The 26,228-nt window shown below is 29.3% G+C and overlaps 2 protein-coding genes across 2 annotated transcripts; both read right to left on the reverse strand.

Annotated features, from left to right (window-relative positions):
• Window positions 1-292: 292 nt before the first annotated feature.
• LOC145742971 (growth hormone secretagogue receptor type 1-like) lies at window positions 293-5,964 on the reverse strand. The gene is made up of 8 exons (XM_082560818.1): window positions 5,839-5,964; window positions 4,352-4,483; window positions 3,583-3,715; window positions 2,951-3,079; window positions 2,359-2,498; window positions 1,492-1,730; window positions 947-1,085; window positions 293-669 (listed from the first exon to the last, which is right to left on the reverse strand). The coding sequence occupies exons 1-8, from the start codon at window positions 5,919-5,921 to the stop codon at window positions 450-452; spliced, it is 1,215 nt and encodes a 404-aa protein (XP_082416944.1). The 5' UTR covers window positions 5,922-5,964; the 3' UTR covers window positions 293-449.
• A 3,268-nt stretch (window positions 5,965-9,232) lies between these two features.
• LOC145742624 (prolyl endopeptidase FAP-like) lies at window positions 9,233-20,826 on the reverse strand. The gene is given in 22 exon segments (XM_082560401.1): window positions 9,233-9,355; window positions 11,022-11,095; window positions 12,096-12,227; window positions 12,677-12,776; window positions 12,891-12,938; window positions 13,332-13,411; window positions 13,847-13,971; window positions 14,360-14,429; window positions 14,607-14,780; window positions 15,190-15,389; window positions 15,723-15,823; window positions 16,242-16,379; window positions 16,576-16,717; window positions 16,903-16,997; window positions 17,439-17,593; window positions 17,656-17,776; window positions 18,331-18,400; window positions 18,569-18,621; window positions 19,215-19,289; window positions 19,816-19,910; window positions 20,279-20,437; window positions 20,748-20,826. Coding segments are annotated over 22 exon segments (2,409 nt in total).
• Window positions 20,827-26,228: the final 5,402 nt, after the last annotated feature.

The following is a 26,228-nucleotide window of genomic DNA, read 5'->3' on the forward strand; positions in this document are numbered from 1 at the left end:
AGTTAAATAGTTTATTTTTTATTGAATATAATCGACAGTGAACTAAACGGAACAACAACAAATAAAAATACATCTTACTATTTTCAAAAAACGTACCCAGATTTAGATATATTAAAAAGGCACATTTAGTTATAATAAAAAATCAGATTTTAAATATACAAGAGAACATTCAAAAAATCAATGTATATGTATTTTAAATTTTATCTATAAACGTTTTGTAGTTTTAAAATAACCTCTAATAGAAAATGTATGATATTTTGATTTTTTAATGTATTATGCTGAATGTAATTGGATATGGTATAGGCCTATATTTTGCTTATGAAATGCAGACATAACTATTACATATGTTGTTTATTATAACATATGTAATAATAAACTTATAAAAACAAAAATATTTTGTGGATTTTTTTTCGTATATTTTCTAAGTATTGTAATATAAAACTTTTTTATCAAGTGTCTGATTTTGTTTTAGTTACATCAGTAATTACAAAAACAGAAGTTACTGTCATTGCTTTTTTATGTTTGCTAACCCCTACTGGTGTTGTACAAGACTGAATTGGCGAAGATAAGTTACTTTTTGAAAATATCGATAATTGTTTGTTTTTTGGAGGTAGTTTTTTGCAACAAAATTTTTCTTGTAGAAAACGCATCGTCTCCGCCCGCATCTTGCTACAAAATATAATATAAACATTATTTATTTAAGTTTAATATAATATATTATTATTTATATTTATAAAACTTATGTATTTTTTTTTAAATATATTTAACAGGATATATTGACTATTTGGTAAGGGGAAATCGCGTTTGAATTTTTTTAAAAACCACGTGTTATTCGAAATAAACCTTCAAATTTAAATTAAATTTATTCTTTATAATAAAAATATTATGGTATGTTGGTTGTTAAAAGAAAGAAAAAACTTGCAAAACTTAAAGTCTGTAAATTTACCTGGACCCTATGTTATAGAAAATAGGATTTAAACACTCTGAAAACCGAAGACACAAATATTGAATTGTCCCGAATCTCCAATCTATCCTTAAACCAGCTGCGTTCGTGTTCGCATAATTGGTTGTAAAGTATTCATAAGCTGGTAAGATTTAAAATTTTGTTTTACTTTTTGTAAATTAAGTTAATATTGTGTTAACTTATTAAAATCACTACACGAGGCCTTGGGTTCGATTCTCACTGTAATGTACTTTAGCAAGCACTATAAACAACTTAAACTTCTGGTAAGCCAAAACTTAATCAGCAGCTTAATTATTGGGTAATTATAATCTATAATATCTCAAACTGCCAAAGGCAAATCGAGACTGGGTTGGGGTAACTGATGTTACTCTATGTTTAGGTTGTAAAGTTGACCTTTCCACATCAAGGATAAATAAACACAAAAAAATACAAAAACTTTAAATTAATTTTACAGACAATAGCTACAATTTTAAATGGTATAACTATAGGCTATAAATGATAAAATGCATTAATTTTACTATATATACCTGTAAAAGGTATATACCCCAGTAGAAAAGATCCCACTATTAAAACCAATTGAATAAGTGCTTGATGTTCTTTTTGTCTTCTTGCATTGACAGCTTGTGAAGATATTGATCGTACCACCGTACCTCCCATTTTAATGATTTTAACGATTGTGATAATTGATAGAATGACGGTAAATATAACAGGTAAGTAGAAGAAAATAGTGTATGCGAAGATGATGTACTTTTGATATGCTGGTATCCTATAAAAATAAGAAGGATTTTAGTCATTTTAAATTTAATAATATTGGTCACATTTTTGTACCATACTGATTTTTAAAAACATGTTTTAAGTTTTTTTATGATTTAAAATTGATAATATTGTTTACATGTTTTATTACCTAACAATTTTGGGTGACTAATTCACATTTGGCTAAATTATATTTTTCTTACTTTTTTTTTTTGTACAAATCTTGATCCTCTGTGGGAAAGTCGATTGCGCGACTTAAACATAGAGTAACATAAGTTACTCCGACCCAGTCTCGAGTTGCCTGTGGCAGTTTGGGATATTATAATTGCCCAATAAATATACTGCTAGTTAAGTGCTGGCTTAGCAGGAGTTTATATCGTTCATAGCGCCTTACTCAAGGGCGCCACTTGTGGGGATTAAACCCACGGAGTGGAGATTAAACTCACGCTCAGTGGGGATTAAACCCACGACCTCATGTGTGGTGTAGCAAGTGTTCTTACCACTACACCACGCTGACGGTACTTATTTGTAATAAAGTAAAAATTTAATTTTTTCTCGATTTGAAAACGAATTAATCTTGTTTAAATATTGTCTAAAATGTTTAGTATAAATACAGACATACATTAAATTTTGTTTTTTACCATTCAGTATATTGTGTGCACGACGACCATTTTGAATCAGGAGTTTGACCAGTTCGATTTCTTGGCCTAGCTCCACTGAATAAAGCCATGGGAACAAAACCGACAACAAACGCTACTGCCCACATGCTTAATATCCAAAACTTAAAAAACAAGTTTGATATTCAAGCTTTTGTAATAGGTAATAAAACTGTTTTTTTTATTCTTATTGTGTTATTTTTATCATTTGATATTGTTTTTAAATATTATTATTTTTTTTTTTTGTATATATCTTTATCCTCGATGTGGGAAAATCGAATGCGCAACTTAAACATAGAGTAACATTAGTTACTCCGACCCAGTCTCGATTTTCCTGTGGCAGTTTGGGATATTATGGAGACTATAAATGCCCAGTAATTATGCTGCTGATTAAGTGCTGGCTCAGCAGGAGTTCATTCCGTTTATTGCACCTTACTCAAGGGCTCTACAGCATGAGCTCAGTGGGGATAAAACACCCGACCTCATGTGTGGTGTAGCAAGTGTTCTTACCACTATTATTTTTAAGAAGGTCTTTTTTGTTAATTTTGAATTTATCAATATTCTTTTTTGGAATTACCTTTGCCATTCTGAGAGATATTGCAGTAAATTTTTGTGGCCAAGTAACAGATATAAACCTTAATGAAGAAAAACTTAAAATGTGAAGAGCAGTAGTGTATGAAGTCCAGATATCAGCACCCCAGTAAAACTAAACAAACAAAACAGGTAACTTAAATTTTTTTTCTGGGTATCTTTATAACATTCTTTTTCCCATTTTTTTGTATATATCTTTACCCTCGATGTGGGAAAGTCGAATGCGCGACTTAAACATAGAGTAACATCAGTTACTCCAGCCCAGTCTTATGTTGCCTGTGGCAGTTTGGGATATTATAGATTTTAATTGACCGATAATTATGCTGCTGATTAAGTCCCAGCAGAAGTTTAATCCGTTTATAGCGCCTTACTCAAGGGCGGTACAGCATGAGATCAGTGGGGATTGAACCCACGACCTTATGTGTAGTGAAGCAAGTGTTCTTACCACCACACCAAGCTGCTGGTCATAAAAAATGATTTTAAATAGATTTTTTTAATAGTTTGATTTATTTGAATTAGTTTTTTAAGCAAGCATATATATCTGTATAATCTGAAATGTTTAAATAAACCATTTTTTACAGGTAATTTTTTTTAATTTCATGAAAATTGAAGTCTTACCACACAGAAAAAGTTGGGCAATCTGAACAATTCAAATCCCCATGTTCTTCTATAAAGATTAATCCAACTTATAAGTGCTGAAGTTAAATCAGAAGCACATAAGCTCAATATAAAGTGGTTGAACACATTTGTTCTAAAAAAATGGAAAGTATTAAACTTTTATAAATATAAAGGTAATGTAATATTTTTTAAATATATATCTTTTTTAAATATCTAGAGCTTTTTAAATTGAATTTGCTCAAAATTATTGCAGTTCAAAAACTAGTAACCGAATGGTGGCACTATGGAGTTGTTTTTGTTTTAAAATTTATTTTTAATTGTTTTAAAACGAGTTTTTTTTGTATATATCTTTATCCTCGATGTGGGAAAGTCGAATGCGCAACTTAAACATAGAGTAACATCAGTTACTCCGACCCAGTCTCGAGTTGCCTGTGGTAGTTTGGGATATTATAGATTATAATCTATATTATGAGAGTTCATACCGTTTATAGCGCCTTACTCAAGGGTGCTACAGCATGAGGTCGGTGGGAATTGAACCCACGACCCCATGTGTGGTGTAGCAAGTGTTCTTACCACTACACCACGCTGCCGGAATGTTACTTGTTCGAGTCGCACCAAAGCCACATTAAAACCACTCCGCGTTTATAAACGCATTTTGTGGTTTAGTTGGTATCATGCGAAAATTAAATACGTTTATGAGTTTCAGCAACAAACAGGTGTTCTGCGTTTAATCTTTTAATACGTTTTATCTTAATAAGATTTAACATACCTTAAATCTGGTGTTGTGAGTATAACAGTGATTGTCACTATATTAGCAAACACACCAAAACAAAAGAATATTATCAAAAGCACTGAAGTCCATATTATATCAGTTTCGTTGAATGGGGTTTGATATGCTTCGCTGAAAAAGAAAAATATAATTTTATATTTTTTGGATAACTACATCGACGTCTAGTCTTTACCCCAATTCTCTTAACCCATCTGTTGACTGTCCCCTATAGATGTACCCACTTTCAATTCCCCAAATAATATTTTGGTCTGTTAGAAAAGTCACGTTTGATTAGGCAATAAGACAAATATGTTTATTGTATATTAAACATTAAGGTTTGTATTTTATTTTCTCTTAACACGCCTGCTTCTTAATAAGGAAATGATGTTGTTAATATTACGGAACAGAAATTACTCAAATTTGGGTATTTATGATTACCTTCTGATGGCGTAAGCGCTTAAAGGAAACAAAAACAAATTTAATCTTAACAGTCCGGATATGTAAATAAACTTAAGTTCTATATTTGACATAGTTTACAAGACTTGTTTTAAAGTATATGCAAAAAATCTATTAAGTATTTTAATATTTATTGGGTGGTCTAAAAGTACAATTTTTTTATTATACATTTTCTTATCTATTTCAAAACTATAAGCTAAAAATATGAGGTTACTTCATCATGTAACGTTGAGTTATGTTTTATTTAACAAATGATCTATTCACAATATCTTGGGTTTTGGTTTATACAATATAATATGATCTTTATAAAGATATGTTTGACCTAATGTTCTGTATACAGATAGATTATTAAATATTTATAAACTTAATTAAATATTCTGTTAAATATATATCAAGGTATTTCTTGTCACTTACAAAGGGTTGTAATTGTATAGTTAAGATATTTTAAAAAGGGTTTTTAAATACATTTGCGTATCTTTTTTTAATATTAAAGTAACAAAAAATATGATATAAATGTACATCTAGAAGATAAAAAAAAGACAAAATCTATTCCACTATTGAAAACATAAAAAATACTTAATATTATGCGAACATGACTTTAAACCTGTTTTAACCTTTGTTCTAATAATTTATCTTGTTTAGATTTATCAACATCTAAGTTTTTAAATCAATTTTATCAGTTATATCAAAATTACGTCAAAATCGGTTTTTAATCTTCCCAGAAGCGGAACATTAGCTTTTATCTGCTTTCCAATAAAGCTTAACCACAATAACGATGATAATACGATAACATATTTTTATGTAAAGTCACATCAAAAAGCCAGTTTATTAAGTTAAGCCCATGTCATTTTTCGTCAAAATTTGAAATACTTTTGAAGTTGAAAATAAACCGTGCTATTTAAATTAAAATTAAATTATACAACTTATTAATTACAAATATTTAAAGCCCTTGGAAATGTAATGTAGCCTTATAACATAAAAAGTTAAATTTGTATATAAATATACAGTTATTAAAATATGGAGTAAGTTACCTTGTTGTTAAGATAACGTTGTTGTTTGGCATCAAAGTTGAATTTAAAATCATGGTTTGTTGCTGTTCTACTATACTTGCCATGTATACTAACTTTTACTTACATAATTAAACACAATATGTTTCTAAAAAAATCTAATGTTAGTAACGATTACAAAAATAAATGCTGAAGTTTATTGTAAAATATATATAACTGCGAAATTCTGTATAAATCTAAAAATTTTTAAATTTTTGTCTTTATATATACATAAGTTTACGCAAATTAATATTTTTATTTTCCGAGAATTCTGTTAAAAAAATTCTCCTAATCTAAATAAATCTGACAAATTTGACATTTCGTTAATTCGAATCAATGACCAAAAATTTGACGTTAAATTTACATGCGATTTCCATAATTTTAAACCCGTTAAAGGTCAACAATGACAGTGTAAGGAAGCGTCTCAAATACTTGACTATTTCGTAAAAGAAGTGCTAAAAAAAAAGTCAAATTTATTTAAAAAAAAAAAATTTACAATACCATAACGAATTCGAACAGTTTTTAATTAAATGATTAAACATTCGGTCCCAATATATTATTGATTATTCGGATCTAACAAAGGGTTATTCGTTGTTTGTTTTTTACTTTTTTTTTAATATATCAAGGGTGTTATCGAATTTAATTTTTAATTTATTTACGATGTTATCTCCTAATGTAAAAAAATATGCTTAATTGAAAACAGGAGTCATAAATTTTAAATAATTTTCCTTAATCGATAAACCTAACCATTACGCGCGTGTTTTTGTTATGGTTACATTTCAAAAACGTGACAACTAGTCTAATATATGAGCAAGCATTTGACTTTTAGTTGGAAATTTTTTTGGAATTTTTTAAGTTTATGTACGTAACAAGTTGCGTTTTTTTTTGCATATTTATTTTTAATATTTTATTATTATTACGTATTTTTTTTTTCCAAATCATTCTTATATTAATAGTTAAAATTCATGCTACTAAAACGCCTTTGTCCTAATTTTATTTTAAACTAAAATTATATAAGGGACGACACTTGCTTTTATACCTCGTCTAATCCTGCATTAAACCTTATTCTAAATTTAGCAAAGTTCATTATTGACGTCGTTTTGCTAGTACTAGCCAGTACCTTTACATTTTACTTCTGTACGAACTGTTTCTTAATTTAACTAAAGGATATCATCATGTATCTATTACATAAAATCAATTTCCTGTTTAATTTGATTTTGAATAAAAATTGATATAGATTGTTGGGTTTTAAGTATAATAAAATCACTAATTTAAAAACAATATTTGCATTTTTTTGCAAGTTTTTTGGTCACTATATACCATCCTATAGTTATGGTTACAACATACTAACTTATAGTTGTACTTTTAATAAAAAATATTGTTTTTTGACTACTTTCTTTCTGACCAACCTTTTGTGTGCAATAGCAATTAAGCTATTGCTTAAATGATTACTAAATAACCTTTTATATATATAAGTTAAAAGTGCCTCAATTGTAAAGCAATATACAATTTAAAGCAATATCTTAAGAAAAGCAAATGTGGATGATGACCATTTTACTTAGAATTACGACTAAGTTTTTTGTAAGCAACGATTATATTTCTGATCAAATATTAAATAAATTGTCTGAATACATTTTGCCTTAGGCAGGCATGTCAAGCCAAAACAAAACCACTTTTTAAACCTGATTGACTAAAATTAAACATTTGAACTACTTATATCATAAACGGTTTATATTTGCAGACCAAGTTTCTTAATTAAAAATGTATTTGAAATAGGTGGTTTGTCTAACTTTGAGCGAACTAAAATTTTTACCTTAAATGTCGATTTAACTCACCTGGCTTAATGTAAAACCACTCACTTAAAATATATTGTAATTATGGGTTTCACTTTTTCGTAATTATAATGTTTCAAGGAGAAAAATAACGCGTTAAACGCCTACATATTAAACCATGTGTTTTTTCTAATTTTTTTTGGCCGAAATCGAAATACAAGATTAATTTTAACACATGGGAATTTTGAAACGCTAGTTGCTTAATTTATTACCATAAAATGTTTTTTAATAGTTTGTCTGCTTATTATAAGGTCAATAATTTGCGTTTAAAATATGTAATTAAAGCGGCCAAAGTTTAAAATAACTGATACAAAAAAATTCCTAAATTTTGCATATTATTTTTTTATTTTAAGAATATTTAACTGTCTAGTCTCATATAGCTAATTCATTAAACATTAATAAATAATTAAAAATAAATTTGTTAATTACAATCGCTGAAAACAACTGTTATATTTTAATGTCCTAAAAAATTCCAAATTTCCTGATCAAAGCTTTAACATCTGTTTTCACCCTATAATTAATACATTGCCAACAACCTAACACTTATATATATTCACCACAACGTTTTTACCTATTTTAATAACGTGCCATCACAGCCTTTGCTACCAAAAAATAACACAACTTTTTATGTTTCTGTTGCGTTTTCGTTTACCTATTGTTATACGAGACTTCAAGTTTAGCGTTTTTCGATTGTGTGGTTGCGTGACGTAATCATTTTTTTCTGTTATCGTTGTTATGGCTATTAGGTATGTTAGGTTAAATAATAATTAAAATATATTTATAAAATAATACTTCGAATTACGTTTTTATTAGGCGACTATTTAATATATATTACCTTATAGATTCTTTAAAAGGATGGGCAATTTATTATTAGAAAAAATCTAAAATAAAGCGTTTAAACATAGGTTGCTAATTTAAATAAAACTATAGTGGACTAAACTAATAAAAATGCTTTTATTTACAATACTAACTTGATTAAAATGTATTTATTTTAACTTTTGTATTAGTGGCGCTAAAATATCGATAAAAGATATTTTGTTTCCAATTGAATTACAAAAGATTTCTGAAAAGGCTTTTAGTTAAATTTAAAGTTTTTTAATTCTTGCCATTTATTTCCTCTGTTCTAAATATACAGTTTAGTTACAAGTCGTAGATTGCATTAACATTTATTACAAAACCCTAAAATGTAAATAAAAATACAATAATCATATATACAAAACATATATCAAATCATATAATATTTTACCGTAAGGGTTAGTCAATTATTTAAGAATATTATTTATATTAATTAGACTTCAAAAATTATAGTTTGTGAAAAAAATACTTTTAATTATTTTAAGTTAAAGTATTTTAAGTCAAATATTTAAAAAGAATTTTTTTTTAATATTATTACTAGTATTACAATAATCTCATACAGATATATAAAACTACATTTCCATTTTAGTGTTTTTTGTTATTTGTAAAAGTTGTTTTTTATACAATGTTAATTGTTACGTTATATACAATGACGTAATTCCGTGAAAGCGTCAATTTATGACGTCATACGATTAAGCCCAAACATCCGCGGGTACCTGAAGGTCAAAGCAATGACATAAATGTCTTGTTAATATCTTGTAGACATGTCTACGTGCGTTTCCTTGGTTGATTGAATGATCTTGGTCAGCATAAAACTAATAAAAAAAACAAGTTTGAAAATTACATTTAAGGTTTAAATGATATTTGTATCCAATAGATTTACACAAACACAATATTATTTTTATGACAATTTTTTTTTAATAAAATTAACAAAATTATTTATGATGTAAATGTTGTTCACAATTAGGTAATGTAACTTTTGATAATTTGTTTTTTAGATATAAATTTACAAAATAATTTTAATTTGACAAGTTTAAATTTTGTAAGCATTTGTACTTATAAGTTTTTTGTGTTTTTTGCGATAAGTTTTTTGCGATAAGTTTTTTGTGTATTCTAATATTATTATTCACTAAAAGTATCACATATTAAATGTACATTATACAGTTTAAGTGTTTTGGCAATGGTTTTCTAATTGAGACATGTAAAAAATGTAAAAAATGTAGAAAACAAGTTTTACAAAATTAGTTTTGATGTAAATGTTGTTTACAATTGAATCATATTTTTGCCTGATAAAATTGCACAAACATAACATGTTTTTTTCGGTTTGTTTTGTAACTAAAATTTACACCATCAATTTTAATTTAAATAATGTTTAAACGTAAATGATATTTTTTTAAACTAATTTAGACAGATATATAACAAACTTTTAATGATAGGTTTCTTAACTAAAAATATACAACAAAAAATGTTAATTTTATTAATTTAAATTTTGTAAACATATTATAAAAGGCCTAAATTTTCGAGGGTATGCTTATATTATTATTCATTGGAAATATCAAATATTAAATATATTTAATAATGTTTAAAAGTTTTGGCAATGGTGTTTAAATTAATACAAGTAAAAAATTGTCTAATTAATCATTAAAAATCATGTAGAAAAAAAGTTATAAATAATTAAGTTGTTCATTTAGGAACAAAAAAGTTTTTTGTATAAATTACATCGATAGAAATTTACAATATTTTTAATGGTTATTAATATTAATAGCCAATTAAAGTGAATGACTTTATTTGTTAATTGATCCTTAAATGGTTCTATGTTTTTTAAATCAATGATATTGTATAGGCTACTTTTTTATTTTAAAACAAAAAATCTTTTTTAAACGATGCATATTAAATCATTAAAGATTAATGTTGGGATATACAAACTTGCAAAAAACACGAAAATTATATTAAATTTAAAATACAAAAAAAAATTAAATTAAATTTTTATTAATATATCTATAAAACGATGCAAATTTTTTTTTCAAAATTGTTGTTATGAATTAAGTACATTTATTTAATAATTTCTCTATTTTGTATTTGGTTATACTTATAAGGTCTGTTCACACGACGGGGTAACGTTGCGTTGCGTTACGTAACTTTGCGAGTTCTAGGAATTTCTTTTAAAAATTTGTTTTAAATATCTAATATAAAAGTATACCGCTTACGAAATCTTGCGTAAATTTCGCTCCAGCCACGAAACTTTACGAAATTTTACGTAACTTTCATAAACTTTCGTACGTGTGAACGACTCTGTTTATTTTAAATGATTGCGTAATCTTGCATTACGTTACGTTGCGTTGCGTACGCCGTGTGAACGGGTCTTTAAGAATTTGTTTTTTATGTAATTCAATTTATAAATCTAATACACGAGTTTTGTTAACTTGACCTTATTTAAACTAAAAATTAAGGCTTATTTTTAAAATAAAAATATTTACTCACGAAATTGCTAAAATCTATTTTTTCGCCAATCAAAGCTTTTGAAAGTTGTGCAGCATTTTGGAAATGAACATTGTCTAAAAAACAAGTTTTTTAAATTAAGCTTATGTTTATAGAACAAATATGTTTTTAACCTATACTTAGGTTCTGTTTGTTTATATGTAAACGGTAAATATATGTGTAGGGATTTAGTACGCATAGTGGATGTGAATTTAATTTACTAATTCTGTCTTAAGGCAATATTATATTAATGATTTGTTTATCTTGCAAAAACAATTTTTTTAAATTCTCTTGATTGCAATGTTTTTTTAGACCGAAAACCTATGTAGACTTTACATACAATATAACTTAAAAAGCAAGATTAAAATTGCGACATCAACTTGAAATCTAGTTAACAACATCCTTATTTTAACTCTTAATGGAATCTTGATAGTAAGATAAAAATAAGAAAAAATTTTATTTCTTGAATTTTTTTTCTTAGATTTTGTTTCTCTTACATCGAAAAAAAAGAGAATATAAAAAATAATCTTTAAATGTGAATAATATTTGTTATCTTTAGAACTTACAAACGAATGTATACTTAGATATAACATCTTAATAACACTTTGACAAGACTTTTGTTATTTTTTATTTGTTAAAAAAGTAGTTGTTGTATTAGTACTAAATAAACAATTTTCATAAGTTTACCTTATATTTTTTTTTTTTTTTTTGTAACGTGTTTAAAAAAAGTACTATCGAGTTTAAGAATATTTTCAAAAATTTAAACCCTAACTATTTCAAAAAAACTTTATAGTTCATATATATTACAAGAATGTACTTTTTATATGATCTTATATTTGTTAAAAGACGGTTGTAATATCAGGTCTAATTAAACAAATATCAAAACTTTTATGTTATTAAAATATTTGAAAAGGTTGAGGTAATATCAAGTTAATTTTCATCCTAAACATTTTAAATAAACTAAAAAGTGCTAGTTTTTAATATGGCATATTCAATGTCAAGATCTTTTTCGTGAATTTAATCTTAAATATTTTAAATAAACTTAAAAGAGCCAGTATATAATATAAATGTACTTACCGTCAGTCATTCCATGTATCAGATAGTAACTAGATTGTGGAAAAGTAGCAGCTTTGTTCATTACGTTTGCCTTATCATATCCTTCCACATTCACTGCTGGATCACCCATATAACGCTCAGCATATATCGTATCTAAAAAGGTTGAATAAACTAAATGCAAATATCTAGTGTAGGTTGTATAGAAGTTTTTTTTATGTAACACTTGGTATGTTATGTAGGTCTAAGATTTAGTGACATTAAAGATATATTGTTGGCTTAAATTATTTTGTTTAAAATTACTTTAAAAATTTGGTTTGCTTTTTATCTGATAGTTTTAGAGGTTAATGTAAATTCAGTAATGATTTTTTCTATTTTTTTCTGTATATTTTTTATCCTCGATGTGGGAAGGTCGAATGCGCGACCTTAACATAGAGTAACATTAGTTACTTCGACCGAGCGCCTTACTCAAGGGTGCTACATCATGAGAGCAGTGGTGATTGAACCCACGGCCTCATGTGGTGTAGCAAGTGTTCTTTCTAATACACCACTCCACTAACTTTTATTTACTAGTTGTATAAATATCAAAAATTCTAAGGCTTTACCGTAATATCTCCAATCTGTTAATGGTGCGACAGCTAACCCGCATTTAAAAACTCCACTGTTATCACCCATCGCATGAGACGTTGCAAATCCTCCATAAGACTAAAAGCATAAGGTTGTTATTTTATAAATCTTAGTAAATATGCTCTACTTATTAAAAATGTTTATATTAAATTAATTTTTCTTTTTTCCTATTACATAAAAAGCAAAACTTACCCATCCCCAAATTGCAATACGATCACCATCAATGTATGGCATATTGTTCTTGAAATACCTAAAATAGTTAAAAAGAAAAAAAATATTTAAATCTTTCTCTTGTAGAGTAATAAGAATTTACAATTCCCTTAGTACATATTTAAAATATTTAATTATATACGACCAACAAACAAGATTTAAGGCCTGTTCACACGACAAGGTAACGTTGCGTTTACGTAACTTTGCGAGTTCTAGGGATTAACAAATACAAAATATCTAATAAAAGTATACCGCTTACGAAATCTTGCGTAACTTACGCAAACTTTCGTACGTGTGAACGACTCTGTTCATTTTAAATGGTTGCGAAATCTTACACTACGTTACGTTGCGTTGCGTACTCCGTGTGAACGGGCCTTCATGTTTATTTTTTTATTATAAGAATTTTTTATTTAAAATCACAACTCAATACTTTGCTGTTTCTATTTGGTCGTCGATTTCTTTTTGACCAAGGGATTTATAAACTTCGTGCATAAAAGCATCACCTAAGATGAATAAAAAAATGTAATTATTGCACGTGAACCTTCCACTACTATAGTAGTTAGTTATGACTTTTGGTGACATGCTTTAGTCTTTATTTTAATAGTTTTTTTTGTATATATCTTTATCCTCGATGTGGGAAAGTCGAATGCGCGACTTAAACATAGAATAACATCAGTTTCTCCAACCCAGTCTCGAGTTGCCTGTGGCAGTTTGGGATATTATAGATTATAATTGCCCGATAATTATGCTACTGATTGAGTGCTGGCTCAGCAGGGGTTTATACCGTTTATATCGCCTTACTTAAGGGCACTACAGTATAAGATCAATGGGGATTGAACCCACGACCTTATGTGTGGTGTAGCAAGTGTTTTTACCACTACACCACGCTGCCGGTTAACAAGCAACTTTGTATAATAAAATTTTTGAGCTTTTTTTACCCCTAAAATTGGATCCTCTGCCATCGACCCGAACAACAACAACATCTAAGGCGGATGGCACATACATCGGGGCCCAACTCCGTGTCCAACCGGAATCTACGTTCTGATATCCCGGGCCAGCATATCTGGAACCCCAATCAAAAATACAATGTTAACATGCATAAATCAGAGCGTTTTTTATGTTTGGTTAAGATCTTAGACCGGCAGCGTGGTGTAGTGGTAAGAATACTTGTTACACCACACATAAGGTCTTGGGTTCAATCCCGACTGATCTCATACTGTAGCGCCTTCGAGTAAGGCGCTATAAAGGGTATAAACTCCTGCTGAGCCAGCACTTAATAAGCAGCGTAATTATTGGGCAATGATAATCTATAATATCCAAAACTGCCACAGTCAACTCTAGACTGGGTCGGGGTAACTTATGTTACTCTATGTTTAAGTTGCGCATTCGACTTTCCTACATCGAGGATAAAGATATATAGAAAAAAAAATTGAATATATATTAAAACTTACACGTCAATCAAAAGCGGATACTTCTTCGATTCGTTAAAATTTGGGGGCAGCCACTGCTCATAGTTAAAAGCTGTATAAGAATTCAAAAAATTAACTGCATTGGATACTTGATTTTAAAACAGAAAAATAAACTAGAACTGTCTATTAATAATCCTATTGGCAGAGGGGAGTGGGGAGATATATATATTTCTCTTTTATTATGCAATTTACTGATATACCAATTAAAAATAAAAATAACTAGACTTACTATAACCACTTGTGCTTTCAATTGTCCCGTATGTTTTACTTGCAGTAGCAGTTGACATAACATTAGCTACTAAGTCAGTATTCTCTTGCAGTGCCACCTCATTTATAAATACATTGTCTTCCTCGGTGGCCATATGATTGACTTTGTATTGCACATATACTGGTGGTCCCTCCCCTATTGTATATACAATAAGGGTAGTGGTTAAAAATATTTATGAAAAATTGACGTTTAAATTTACGAAGCGCCTGGATTTAGAATGAATTTTATAATTAGTTAGAACATTTTCCACACTACATGAGGTCCTGGGTTCGATCCCCAGTGATCTTATGCTGTTGCGCCCTTGAGTAAGGCGGTCTTTACGGTACAAACTCCTGCTGAGCCAGCATCTTATCAGTAGCCTAATTATCGGGCAATTATAATTTATAATACCCCAAACTGTCAAAAGACAACTCAAGACTGGGTCGGAGTAACTGTAATACTCGTTTATCATAGTTTAAATGTTAGACCAAAAGATTTATATTTAAGAAGTTACGTTTCTAATATTTATCTAAATTTTTATTATTTTTTTGTAAAATATACATACCTCCACATCGAATAACCACGTGGCTTCCATCTGTGCTAAACGATGACGTAGCATAATTACATCTTTCTGGCCAAGTGACGTCCATTTTGCAAGTCAGGCATTGAGTTGATTCTGGTTCCAAGGTATCAGATGGAGTGAGCCTAGCTTTTGTTCTGTAAACTTGGCGATCGCCTGCTGATTTTTGGGTCGATATAAAATACCTGAATTAAATTAAAGGTGGTATTATATAACAGTTACCACTATCATATAACCAAAAGTCATTCATATTCCCGAAAACTGATATTTAAATAACTGCATTTTACCGAATTTTAGGTCAAAATTCGGTCAGAAAATAAAGGCCATTCCACAGATAATGGTAAGGGTGAATGAGGGTCAACAAAAACCCCCAATTGTCGGTAAAATCTCGTTTTTGGGCATATATTTTTCGGTCAAATGGCATTTCAGTTGTGTTTTGGTGATTTAAACATAAACTTAACAATGTTAATATACAATATACAACTATTTTTTTTACATATGACGTCATTAAATCTTACACGTAATCGCTCTCCTTGTTGTAAAGTTCTACGGCTGGGTATGAAGCGCTATATGACGTCACAGTAAAGTCCCCAGTTGTAAGAAACATTCTACCACCAGTCTGTAAAAAAAATTTAATTTGGAATGGCGAAAATTGAAATGCAACATTTTTTTTATAAAAAAGTTAAGATTTGACAAGTACCATTAATGCCTTGTAAAACATAGATAGGATAAAGCCCAATCATGTACGACCTAAACATACAGAGTAACATCAGTTTCTCCGACCCAGTCTTGAGTTCCCTTTACTCCGACCCAGTCCCGGTTTGGGATATTTAAATTTTAATTGCATTATAATTATACTGTTAATTAAGTGCTGGCTCAGCGGGAGTTCATACGGTTTATAGTGCCTTACTCAAGGGCGCTATAGCATGAAAGCAGTGGGGATTGAACCCACGACAGTGTTCTTACCACTACACCATTCTGCCGGTCTTAGTATTTCATGTATTGTTTTTACCAATGTAAATACTATATATACTTACTGAATTAATTTTCGCAAGATGTTGCCATCCTGCATTGGGCAAAACCATAAAAAACTCGTCAGTAGTTTGGCCAAATACTGGTATCCAGTACGGTCTTCGTTGATACAACCAACCAGTACTTACATCATGCTCAAATATCTAGACGTAAATTTAACCCTTTTTTAAACTGAGATTATTGATGTAAAGAATAAAATTCACTAAATGGACTTATTTCTATTTCTAAAGTGTATTCAAGTCAAATTTTAAAACATTTGGACCTAACATTTTTAGAATTATTTTTTAGAAAAAAACTATTTTTAGAAAAAAACTTGCAATTTTTTTCTAATTTTCTTACTTTTTTGCAGTTCCAAGTTGTCATGTTAGACGGTCCTATGACGTCACATTTATGCATTACGCCATGGGTTTGCCATCGGTCTGACCACGTGACTGTGGCACGTGACTCATCGGCCCATACGACCCGATTAAACAAATAATCACTAAAAGTAAATTATAAAAATTAAAATCATTTTAAAATTAATGTTTTTTTAACATACACGTTTATTCAGAATGTTAAAATACAGAATAGGGTATTGTAGCTATAGGTTAAAATAACAGTTAAACAACAGTTTTTAAACAAGTCATTTTTTAGTAATTTTGAAATTGAAAACATGGTAACAGTTACTTTGCTGATAGTTCTGCTGGTGGTTCAATCGGAACTGTATTGTTGTTTGCTATATCATAAATGAATACTTTATTTGTGGATTGGGTGGTGCCTGCCTTAAAATGCAAAACAAAAAGTTATATTAAAATTTAAAGGGTATTTTCCGTATTTATTTATCCTCGATGTGGGAAGGTCAAATTCAGGGTCTGAACATAAAGTTACAGCAGTTACCCCGACCCAGTCCCGAGTTGACTTTGCCAGTTTGGGATATTATAGAATATAATATCCCGATAATTAGGCTGCTGATTAAGGTTGGTTCAGCAGGAGTTCATACTATTTATAGCGCCTTACTCAAGACCGCTATAGCATAAAAACAGTGGGAATCGAACCTTAAGTAAGGCGCTATAAACGGCATGAAGTCCTGCTAAAGGGTAACTTATGTTACTCTATGTCAGGGTGACTTATGTTACTCTATGTTTAGGTCGCGCATTTGACATTTTCACGTCGAGGATAAAGATATATACAAAAACAAATAAAGATGAATATTATATAGTTACTTTAGGATAGGCAACATCAATCGTTATCGGATATTGAGCCTCATCATATCTAGTAAACTGAATATGGTCGCACTTAGTATCATTAAATTGAGCATAAGCGATATACTTTCCGTTTGGTGAAAAGTAAATAACGTTGTTGCTAGATATCATCTCCTCTATAAAAAAGAAAGAGTTAAAATCTTTAAAGTTCAATGTTTTTATAAAAATTAAGCTTTACCTTCATAAACCCAATCTGGGATTCCATTGTAAATGAAGTTGTATCTACCATCAAAAGTTACCTGTACATCTGTTTCGCTTGGTTGGTTTCTATAGTAAATATTAAAGCCTTGGACGTATACCTAAACATAGCATTACAATATTTTATACAGTATATCTGGTTGGTATATAAACAAAACATAAATAAATAGCAATCTTGAGCTAAAAAATTAAAGTACAAGCCACTATTGCTGTGTGTTTATCATATAAGAAAGCAATAACCGGCAGCGTGGTGTAGTAGTCGAAACACTTGCTACACCACATGAGGTCGTGGGTTCAATCCCCACTGCTCTTATGCTGTAGCGTCCTTAAGTAAGGCGCTATAAACAGTATAAACTCCTGCTGAGTCAGCACTTTATCAGCAGCATAGATATTTATAATATCACAAACTGCCACAGGCAACTTAAGACTTGGTCGGAGTAACAGTTGTTACTTTATGTTTAGGTCGCGCATTCGACTTTCCCACATCGAGGATAAAGATATATACAAAAAAAATGCTAGGTTAGATACCATCTGTGCAAAAATTGCAAATTGATTTAATTAAAATTTGTAACGATATATATCATAACATTAAAGGGTTTACTGTCTAATAACACGTGAGTAATTATTAAAGATGATTTAGATAAAGTTATTTTACCCATGCGTTACCAGCTGGCGACCATCTTATATACTGGATTTCTTTTGGAAGTTTCGCATCTACCAATGTACTGTAAAAAATAATCAAAAGTTTAGAATATTAAGGACTTAAATAACAGAATCATTTTAATAAATTAAACGTTAGAACCAAGTTTTGTGACACTTTTTGTAATGATTTTGCAAAATTGTTACGCATTTAAATTTGTTAGAAAAATCATGTCACAACAAACGTTTATTACCCTGCAATGACGTCATAGAGTAAATATGTTCCGTTGTAAGAATGCCTCCATCCCTACATAAGTCAATATTTGTTAACAAAAGTATTGCAAGCTTGGCATAATGTTATATCAAATAATTGACGTAATTTTTAAAACGCAAGTGGAGTTATGTAAATATCGGAAAATAGATAAATTTGTTTGTTGTTTCAATATAGATGAATGGCAGAAAACATTGGTTTGTTTGTTGTTTACTTTTAACATAAGGTTTTCTTATTGATTAAATTAACAAAAAATTGTTTATTAACCTCCTTTTTAATTTAATATCGAAAACAATTTGCTTTAATACATGAGGTCCTGGGTTCGATCCTCACTGCTCTCATGCTCTAGTGCCTTTAAGAAAGGTGCTATAAACCGTATGAACTCCTACTAAGCCAGCACTTAATCAGCAGCATAATTACCGGGCAACTATAATCAATAATATCCCAAACTGCCACAGGCAACTCGAGACTGGGTCGGGGCAACAGATGTTACTCTATGTTTAGGTCGCGCATTCGACCTTCCCACATCGAGGATAAATAAAAACACAAAAAGATTAAACATGCAAACATTTTTAACGCAGAGATATAAATAGTATTAGTAACTAAGATCTATTTAAAAGTAGGTATACCGGTGTGTAGTCTGTGAGAAGTAAAATGTATTGTTGTGTTGCAGAAACACGGTATGCTGCAGCACTATTATCAGCCTAAAAACAAAACCTTAAGCTTTTTATGTCTAAATTAATTTAGGTGGTTATATAAAATATATTTACAATTTACGTAGATGTGTAATGGTCTTACATGTTAAATATAATAAATAAGTAAATTAAAGATTTGACAAAATATGTAAAACTAACCAAATTTTATTAAAGTTGTGTATGTCACCACACATGAGGTCGTGGGTTCAATACACCACACATGAGGTCGTGGGTTCAATTCCCACTGATCTCATGCTGTAGCGCCCTTGAGTAAGACGCTATAAACGGTATGAACTCCTGCTGAGCCAGCACTTAATCAGCAGCATAACTACCGGGCAATTATAGTCTCTTCAGTATCCCAAACTGCCACAGGCAACTCGAGACTGGGTTGGAGTAACTGATGTTACTCTATGTTTAAGTCGCGCATTCGACTTTCCCACATCGAGGATAAAGATATATACAAAAAAAAATGTACATAACAATTGCCAGGTTATATATTTAAAAGCACTAAAATGCCAGCTTGTGGTTAACTTACGTAAAAGCTTCCATCCATTATAAGAGTATCTTCTAAACTTGTTACATTTCTGATATAAACTGATCTTTCAGAAGTTTGGTGAATATATTGGTCACCTATTAAATTTCAAAAAGAGGGTGTTAATAATATAGAATAATTTTTGTTTAGTATTAAGTGCTTTTTTAATAAGGTATTTTAAAGAGGTGGCTACGTGAGGTCTTTGGTTCAATCTCCGCTGTTCTTATATTGTAAGGCTCCTGAGTTAGGTGCTTTAAACGGTATAAGCTCCTGTTTAGCCATCAGTTAATTAGCAGCTTAATTATTGGGCAATTATAATCTATAATATCCCAAACTGCCAAAGTCAACTCAAGACTGGGTTGGGGTAACTGACGTTACTTTATGTTTAGGTCGTGAAGTCGACCCTCCTTTATTAAGGATAAATAAATTTAAAAAATATATTTTTATATATGTACAACTAGGTAACCTGAAATCCAACGTGGACTGACGGATTGATATCCGAACTTTGATCCAAATATGTCATTAAATTCAAACGGATCTAAGTCGTCCGCTTTAGGTTCAACTACATCATCATTATCATCATCATGCAAAGATCTTTCGTTGATGTCTTTAGAGTCATTGGTACCTTTAAAAATATTTAAAGTTTAAATTAATTGTCCCAACATATTAGAATACAAAGCGTTGACTAAAACAACTACAAAATTATCATTGAATAATTCAAGTATTAACAAAATTGAAAGTTATCATTGACAACCAATGTTATTATAATATTTAGTTCGTGATTAAAATATATTTTTACAAAGGTATTATAATGAAATGTATTTTAACACTATTAGTGGATTGGTAAACAAAAAGTCAAGCAATTTAAACAAGTAATACCATAGCCTTAATATTTTGCTTTTTTAAACAAATTAGTTGAAAACTTTTGCACTTACTTGTTAAATAAAATACTGAAAATCCACCAACTAGTAGAATTGCTGAAAATATCAAACTTTTTACGGCAAAACGCGCCATATAGAATCTCTATATAAAATCCAAGTTAAATCCTCTATACCCTAGTTAAATAAAATAATAGAAATTTAATTAAAAAAAGAATAAAAATGTTATAATTAAAAGTTACATCTAAGCATTATTTTTGACCCTCTAATATCTAACTTAACTTGATCTTTTTTGCTAGTCGAGCTTTTATAGTCTCTGGCAACTGATTTAAAATTTTGAAAAGGCGTTATTAACGTCGTGCATTCGATAATAATTAACTTTGATTTGCTCGTTCTACAAACATAAAAGTTTACAACATTTTTTTAGTGTACCATATGGAAGGCGTACTAATCAATTTTCAATATTAAAAATTTGATTAGTAAATACACATTTACATTTTGTGTTAAATTTAAATTTATTGTTTCAATATATTAAATGTTATATTTAAAATAATCGATGTTTATTTTTAAATGTGGAAACCGATACTACAAAGGTTAAATTAAATTAGTTATAATTGTACTTAAATTCTTGCGCTGAAAAACACGTTTTCTTTGCAGCTTTAATCCAAAAACGCAAACGCTTTTTCAAAAAACGCGATTTTGCCTTAATTACTAAGGCTAATCCAACTTGCATGCTTAAGCTAAGGCTGGCCATTACATACACACAAGTTTTCTGTTTAATAAAATCCGTTTTTTTATGTTAAATTAAAGCAATGGAGACGGTATGTGTTGTAACTATAGCTGTATTGAGTTCAATACTAGCCGTGATCTTGTTATGTAATGTCGGATATTTTGCAAGGAAAAAGTTGAAACAAGTTAAGTTGAAACGACAGAAAACTAAACATTCAGGAATGGTAACGATTGGAAGACGTAGAACTACAAATAGAGAAACAACAAACAAGGTAACGAAACTTTTGACCTATGATTTCTAAAACTATTGGTGCACTATTTGGTGCATTAAAACTAGTTTACAATTAAACATTGATAACATTTTTATTTGTTTTTTTATTCATTAAATGCGATATTAGAAAACGTTTTTGTGTTGTGTTCTTCTATATATCTAAAAATCTTAAGTTTTAAAACCGGTCAGTGGTCTGCTTTACTATACATAAAGTACTTTAATTTGACCCCTACTGCTCTTATGCTGTAGCACCCTTGAGTAAGACGCTTAAAACGGTATGAACTTCTGCTGAGCCATCACTTAATCAACAGCTTAATTATCAGGTAATTATAATCTATATAATTTACCAAACTGCCAAAGTCAACTTAACACTGCGTCGGTCCAACTGATGTTACTCTATGTTTAGGTCTTAAAGTCGACCTTTCCACATCAAGGTTAAACAAATTAACAACTTATATATTAATAGGCTTGGAACACTAACAATAACAACTCAAACCGTTACCCCAACCTAACCCAGTATAACAACCAACAAGCCCGCCCCAACTTGTACACTTGCCACCCCGCTTCTACAACCAACGTTATACCGGTGATAAGGATCACAAATAACGAAGATTTCAACTCGTTCAACTCCAGTTTAGGGTCGACTTATGCTAATATTAAGCGGAATGATGTTTCACAAGCCTCGGGAGATTATGCGAACTGTGATGAAAGCAGAAGTGAGTTTTTAGCATTTTTGTTGCTTGAATACTGTAATATATTCAGTAATTAATTTTCTTTATATTTGAATTACGGCTTACATTGCCCAAAAGTTGTTTAGAATCTTTGTTACAAATCTTATTTATCATTCAAGGGACGCACGTATATAGTTAGTTAATTCCATCTTTAGATCATTATAAGCTTTACCTATTGTAACGTTTACAAAAACAACAACATTTTTGTTTTAGATGTCGATCATCAAAATACGAGCGAGCAACAAGAACCTCTCTACGTATCACCAGGTTAGGGTCCTCCTAAAACTACCATAACTTTATAAAGCACCATTGGATATAACTTCATAAAACACTATAAAGAACATCTAATAGAACAAATAAAACACCACAAACACCAATTTATAGAGCACAATAGACAATATCTTATAAAACATCATAAAAAACTATTTGGTAAAACACCGTAGACCATATGCTATAAAGCACCAAAAATTCCATTTTATAGAACACAATACATCTTATAAAACATTAAACACCATTTTATAGAGAACCATATACCATATCTAATAAAACACCACACAACATCATTTTGTAGAGCAACATAAAACACCATTAAATAGAACACCATATATCATATCTTATAAAACACCATTATATAAAACACCATAAGCCATGACTTTTAAAACACCATGAAACACTATAGGGTAGGCAATAAACTAGTGTAAAATAACACCAAAAATATATCAACACAGGACTAATCATATTTTAAATCATAGTTCGACCCAACCAACAACCAGCCACAAACTCCAACAATGTTACTGAAATTGAAACCCCTGTTTTTCCTATTCTTGGCATGCGAAGTCGACTAGGTAAGCCAAGTTGCAATGCATGAAACAGTTTTACATTGAATCGTAACATCAGTTATCTAAATTACACAATCAATTCTGTCAGATTGTTAAGGATGTTGTGGTAGCAATTAGTTTAAAAATGTAAACGGTAAGTTAAAGGCTCTGGCAGATCTTATAAACATTTGCAAAGCTGCCAAAACTGATTTTAAGCAACAACATAGCTTGTACTAGAAAATTCAAATTTTTTGACATTGTAAGGCTTGTGACGTCATAATTAATTTATTTACAGCATCCGCGATCCGATCCATACCGACCCGACTTTCCACGAACGTTTTCTCTTTTTCCAACGTCGCAGCAACTCCTGCTAATTCTCCTCGCCTCCCTTCCTCCCACTCCGCCCACTCCCAGCAAGAGGAGGAGGAGGGAGCATATCTCTCGTTTCAGAGAACAAGTTCAGCACATCTTACTCCCAAGCTTTAACTCTTGATATATTTCTTTAGAGTTTATTAAGATTTTGGCAATTTTTATTATCTTTGTGTAATAGCTTAAGTTTTTTTTTGATTTAACTACTTAATAGTTTGCGAAAATTAAAATAAGGATTTTCTTTAAGTTTATTTAAACTTTGGCAGCTTAAATTATTTTGTTTAACGACTTAAGTATTTTTTGAATTTGGCTACTTTTTTTAAATCAAAGAATGTTTAAATTATGGGAATATATTGTGATAAAAATTTACTGATTAAAAGTTTGCCTTAGTTTAAAGTTTGTAATTTATTTTTACTTTTTTTTCAGATATTTGAAAACGCATAAACAAGTAATATACCGTTAAAGTATTTGCACATGTGTTAATTAATATTAAACATAAATAATTAATCAGGTTTTGATAAAAATCAATTTAAAGCAGCATTTACTATGTTGTTTTACACAAATTTTCCAAAGTTAGAATTAACAAAATTTGTTTATTGTTTATAAATCGTGCATATTTAAATACAGCTTTACCATATACTAAAGTTTAAATAATTTACTACAGCCTACCTAAAACGGTAAATATATTTTAATACTTATTAATATCAAAATTCGATTTAACAATAGTTAATGTTTATTACTTTAAAAAATCTTATTTTTGTGTTATTTTAGAATGTGTTAAAATTAAACAGTAATAAGGAACAAAATCCAATTAAATAAACGCTGGCAATTTAGTGTACTAAATAATGCATAAAGTTTATGAAAAAAACGTGTTTATCAATTTTCGCCTCTATGTCACTTCGTTGTTGTTGTTTAAAACAGTAGGTCTATAATATTGTGCTGTAATAAGATATGTAAAAGTTGGCTTTGCAATTATAAACGTAGAATAAATGTTGTATTGTTAAATTTAATTATAAAATTCAGGTTCTTGTTTATAAATTTAACAAATTTGAAATTTATCGACTAATTTTATTTATTTTTAATTTTAGGGATATTTCTTAAATATAAGTTATTATTAAGTGTTTATTATTAATAACAAACTGCTAAAGTGCTTGTTTAATACTAAATGTTTCTATATTTTGTTTTGCAGAAACGTTTTAAGACAAAATTATGGCATTATAATAAGTGTTCAAATATTTTGTAAAATTGGACAATTTTGAAAGATTTATAATGGATGGAGGTGGATATAGCGGCGATGAATTTAATTCAAGTTTTACAACATTTGTTCCGTTTACAACGTCTGATATAAGGATATCTGTGGGGAATAATGATATTGAAGAATATGCTAGTTGTAAAGGGGTAACTATTAATTTAATATCTTTACGTACACATTTTAATTCTAATTTTTTTTTCCTTTTTAATTTTTTTTTAATATTTAATTTATTTTTTATATTTTAGTGGAGTCCTATTCGAGTATTCCTTCAAATATATTTGGTCACAGTTTTGATCTGTAATTTCTTTACTTGTTACGTCATAATCACTACAACAAAGAGAAAGGGAAGTCCTTTCGCGACCCATTGCATGCTCATCATCAATTTATCTGGAATGGGTTTAGTAAGTAATTTTTATTTTGAAAAAATTTTAAATTTCGGTAGTGTAGTAAACTGAATATGGCGTCGGACTACGATCCGAAAGGTTTCGGGTTCGAACCGCACCAAAGTCGCACTATTCGCTTTTAGGCCCAGTAGTTACAAATATAAAAAAAAAATCTCACAAAAAAAAGAGTTTTTTTAAGATTGTTTAATTTATTTTCTTAAACTTGTACTTTGTACTTTTTAGACACTCTTATTAATGTTTTACCCTTTAACGTTTACTTGGAATGACGTAATAACTACGTCACCAACAACCACTTCTAATTACGAGAATGTTCCAATCTTTGAACCATTCCTAAGTAAGGGCAACATAGAGGTAAAGAATTTTTTTTTATGTTTAAAAAAATAATTAACATTTTTTGGGTAAATGATTTAGTAAATCTTTTTAAAAAAAATTGTTTTCTTTTTGAGTTTAATGGGTAAATTTTTACTAATAAACCACTTTTATACTCATTACATTTTTTTCCTTGTTTTGTAATTTATTTTTTTTTTCGTTTAAAATCTATTTTTTAAATCATTTGTATTTTTTTCCTTTTTTTATTCAATAATTTTATTTATTTAAATGTTAATATTTATACAGTTAAAAAATTAAACCGCTTTTAACACTTTACATTTACTTAAATTCTTTTTTATAGGAAATAAAATTACAACCACTCCATATATGTCGACAAGCAGGCACAATACCATGTAGAACTTCAGGCTTAATATTCGGTATATTTATGTACGTACCATTGGTTACTACTTGTGTTATGTTGGTTGATACCGTGATGGCCGCTTTTAATTGGAAGATGTACAGGTTCCGGTAAATTTAAACAAATTTTATGGTTCGCAATTTTAGTAATTATTAATTTTATGATTATTTTTATTATTTTTATTATTATTGTTTATCAATTTTTTGAAAAAGGATAACTTTTGTTGTAATTAATTAT

Source organism: Corella eumyota, chromosome 2, assembly GCF_963082875.1.
Source record: "Corella eumyota chromosome 2, kaCorEumy4.1, whole genome shotgun sequence".
Taxonomy (NCBI): Eukaryota; Metazoa; Chordata; class Ascidiacea; order Phlebobranchia; family Corellidae; genus Corella; species Corella eumyota.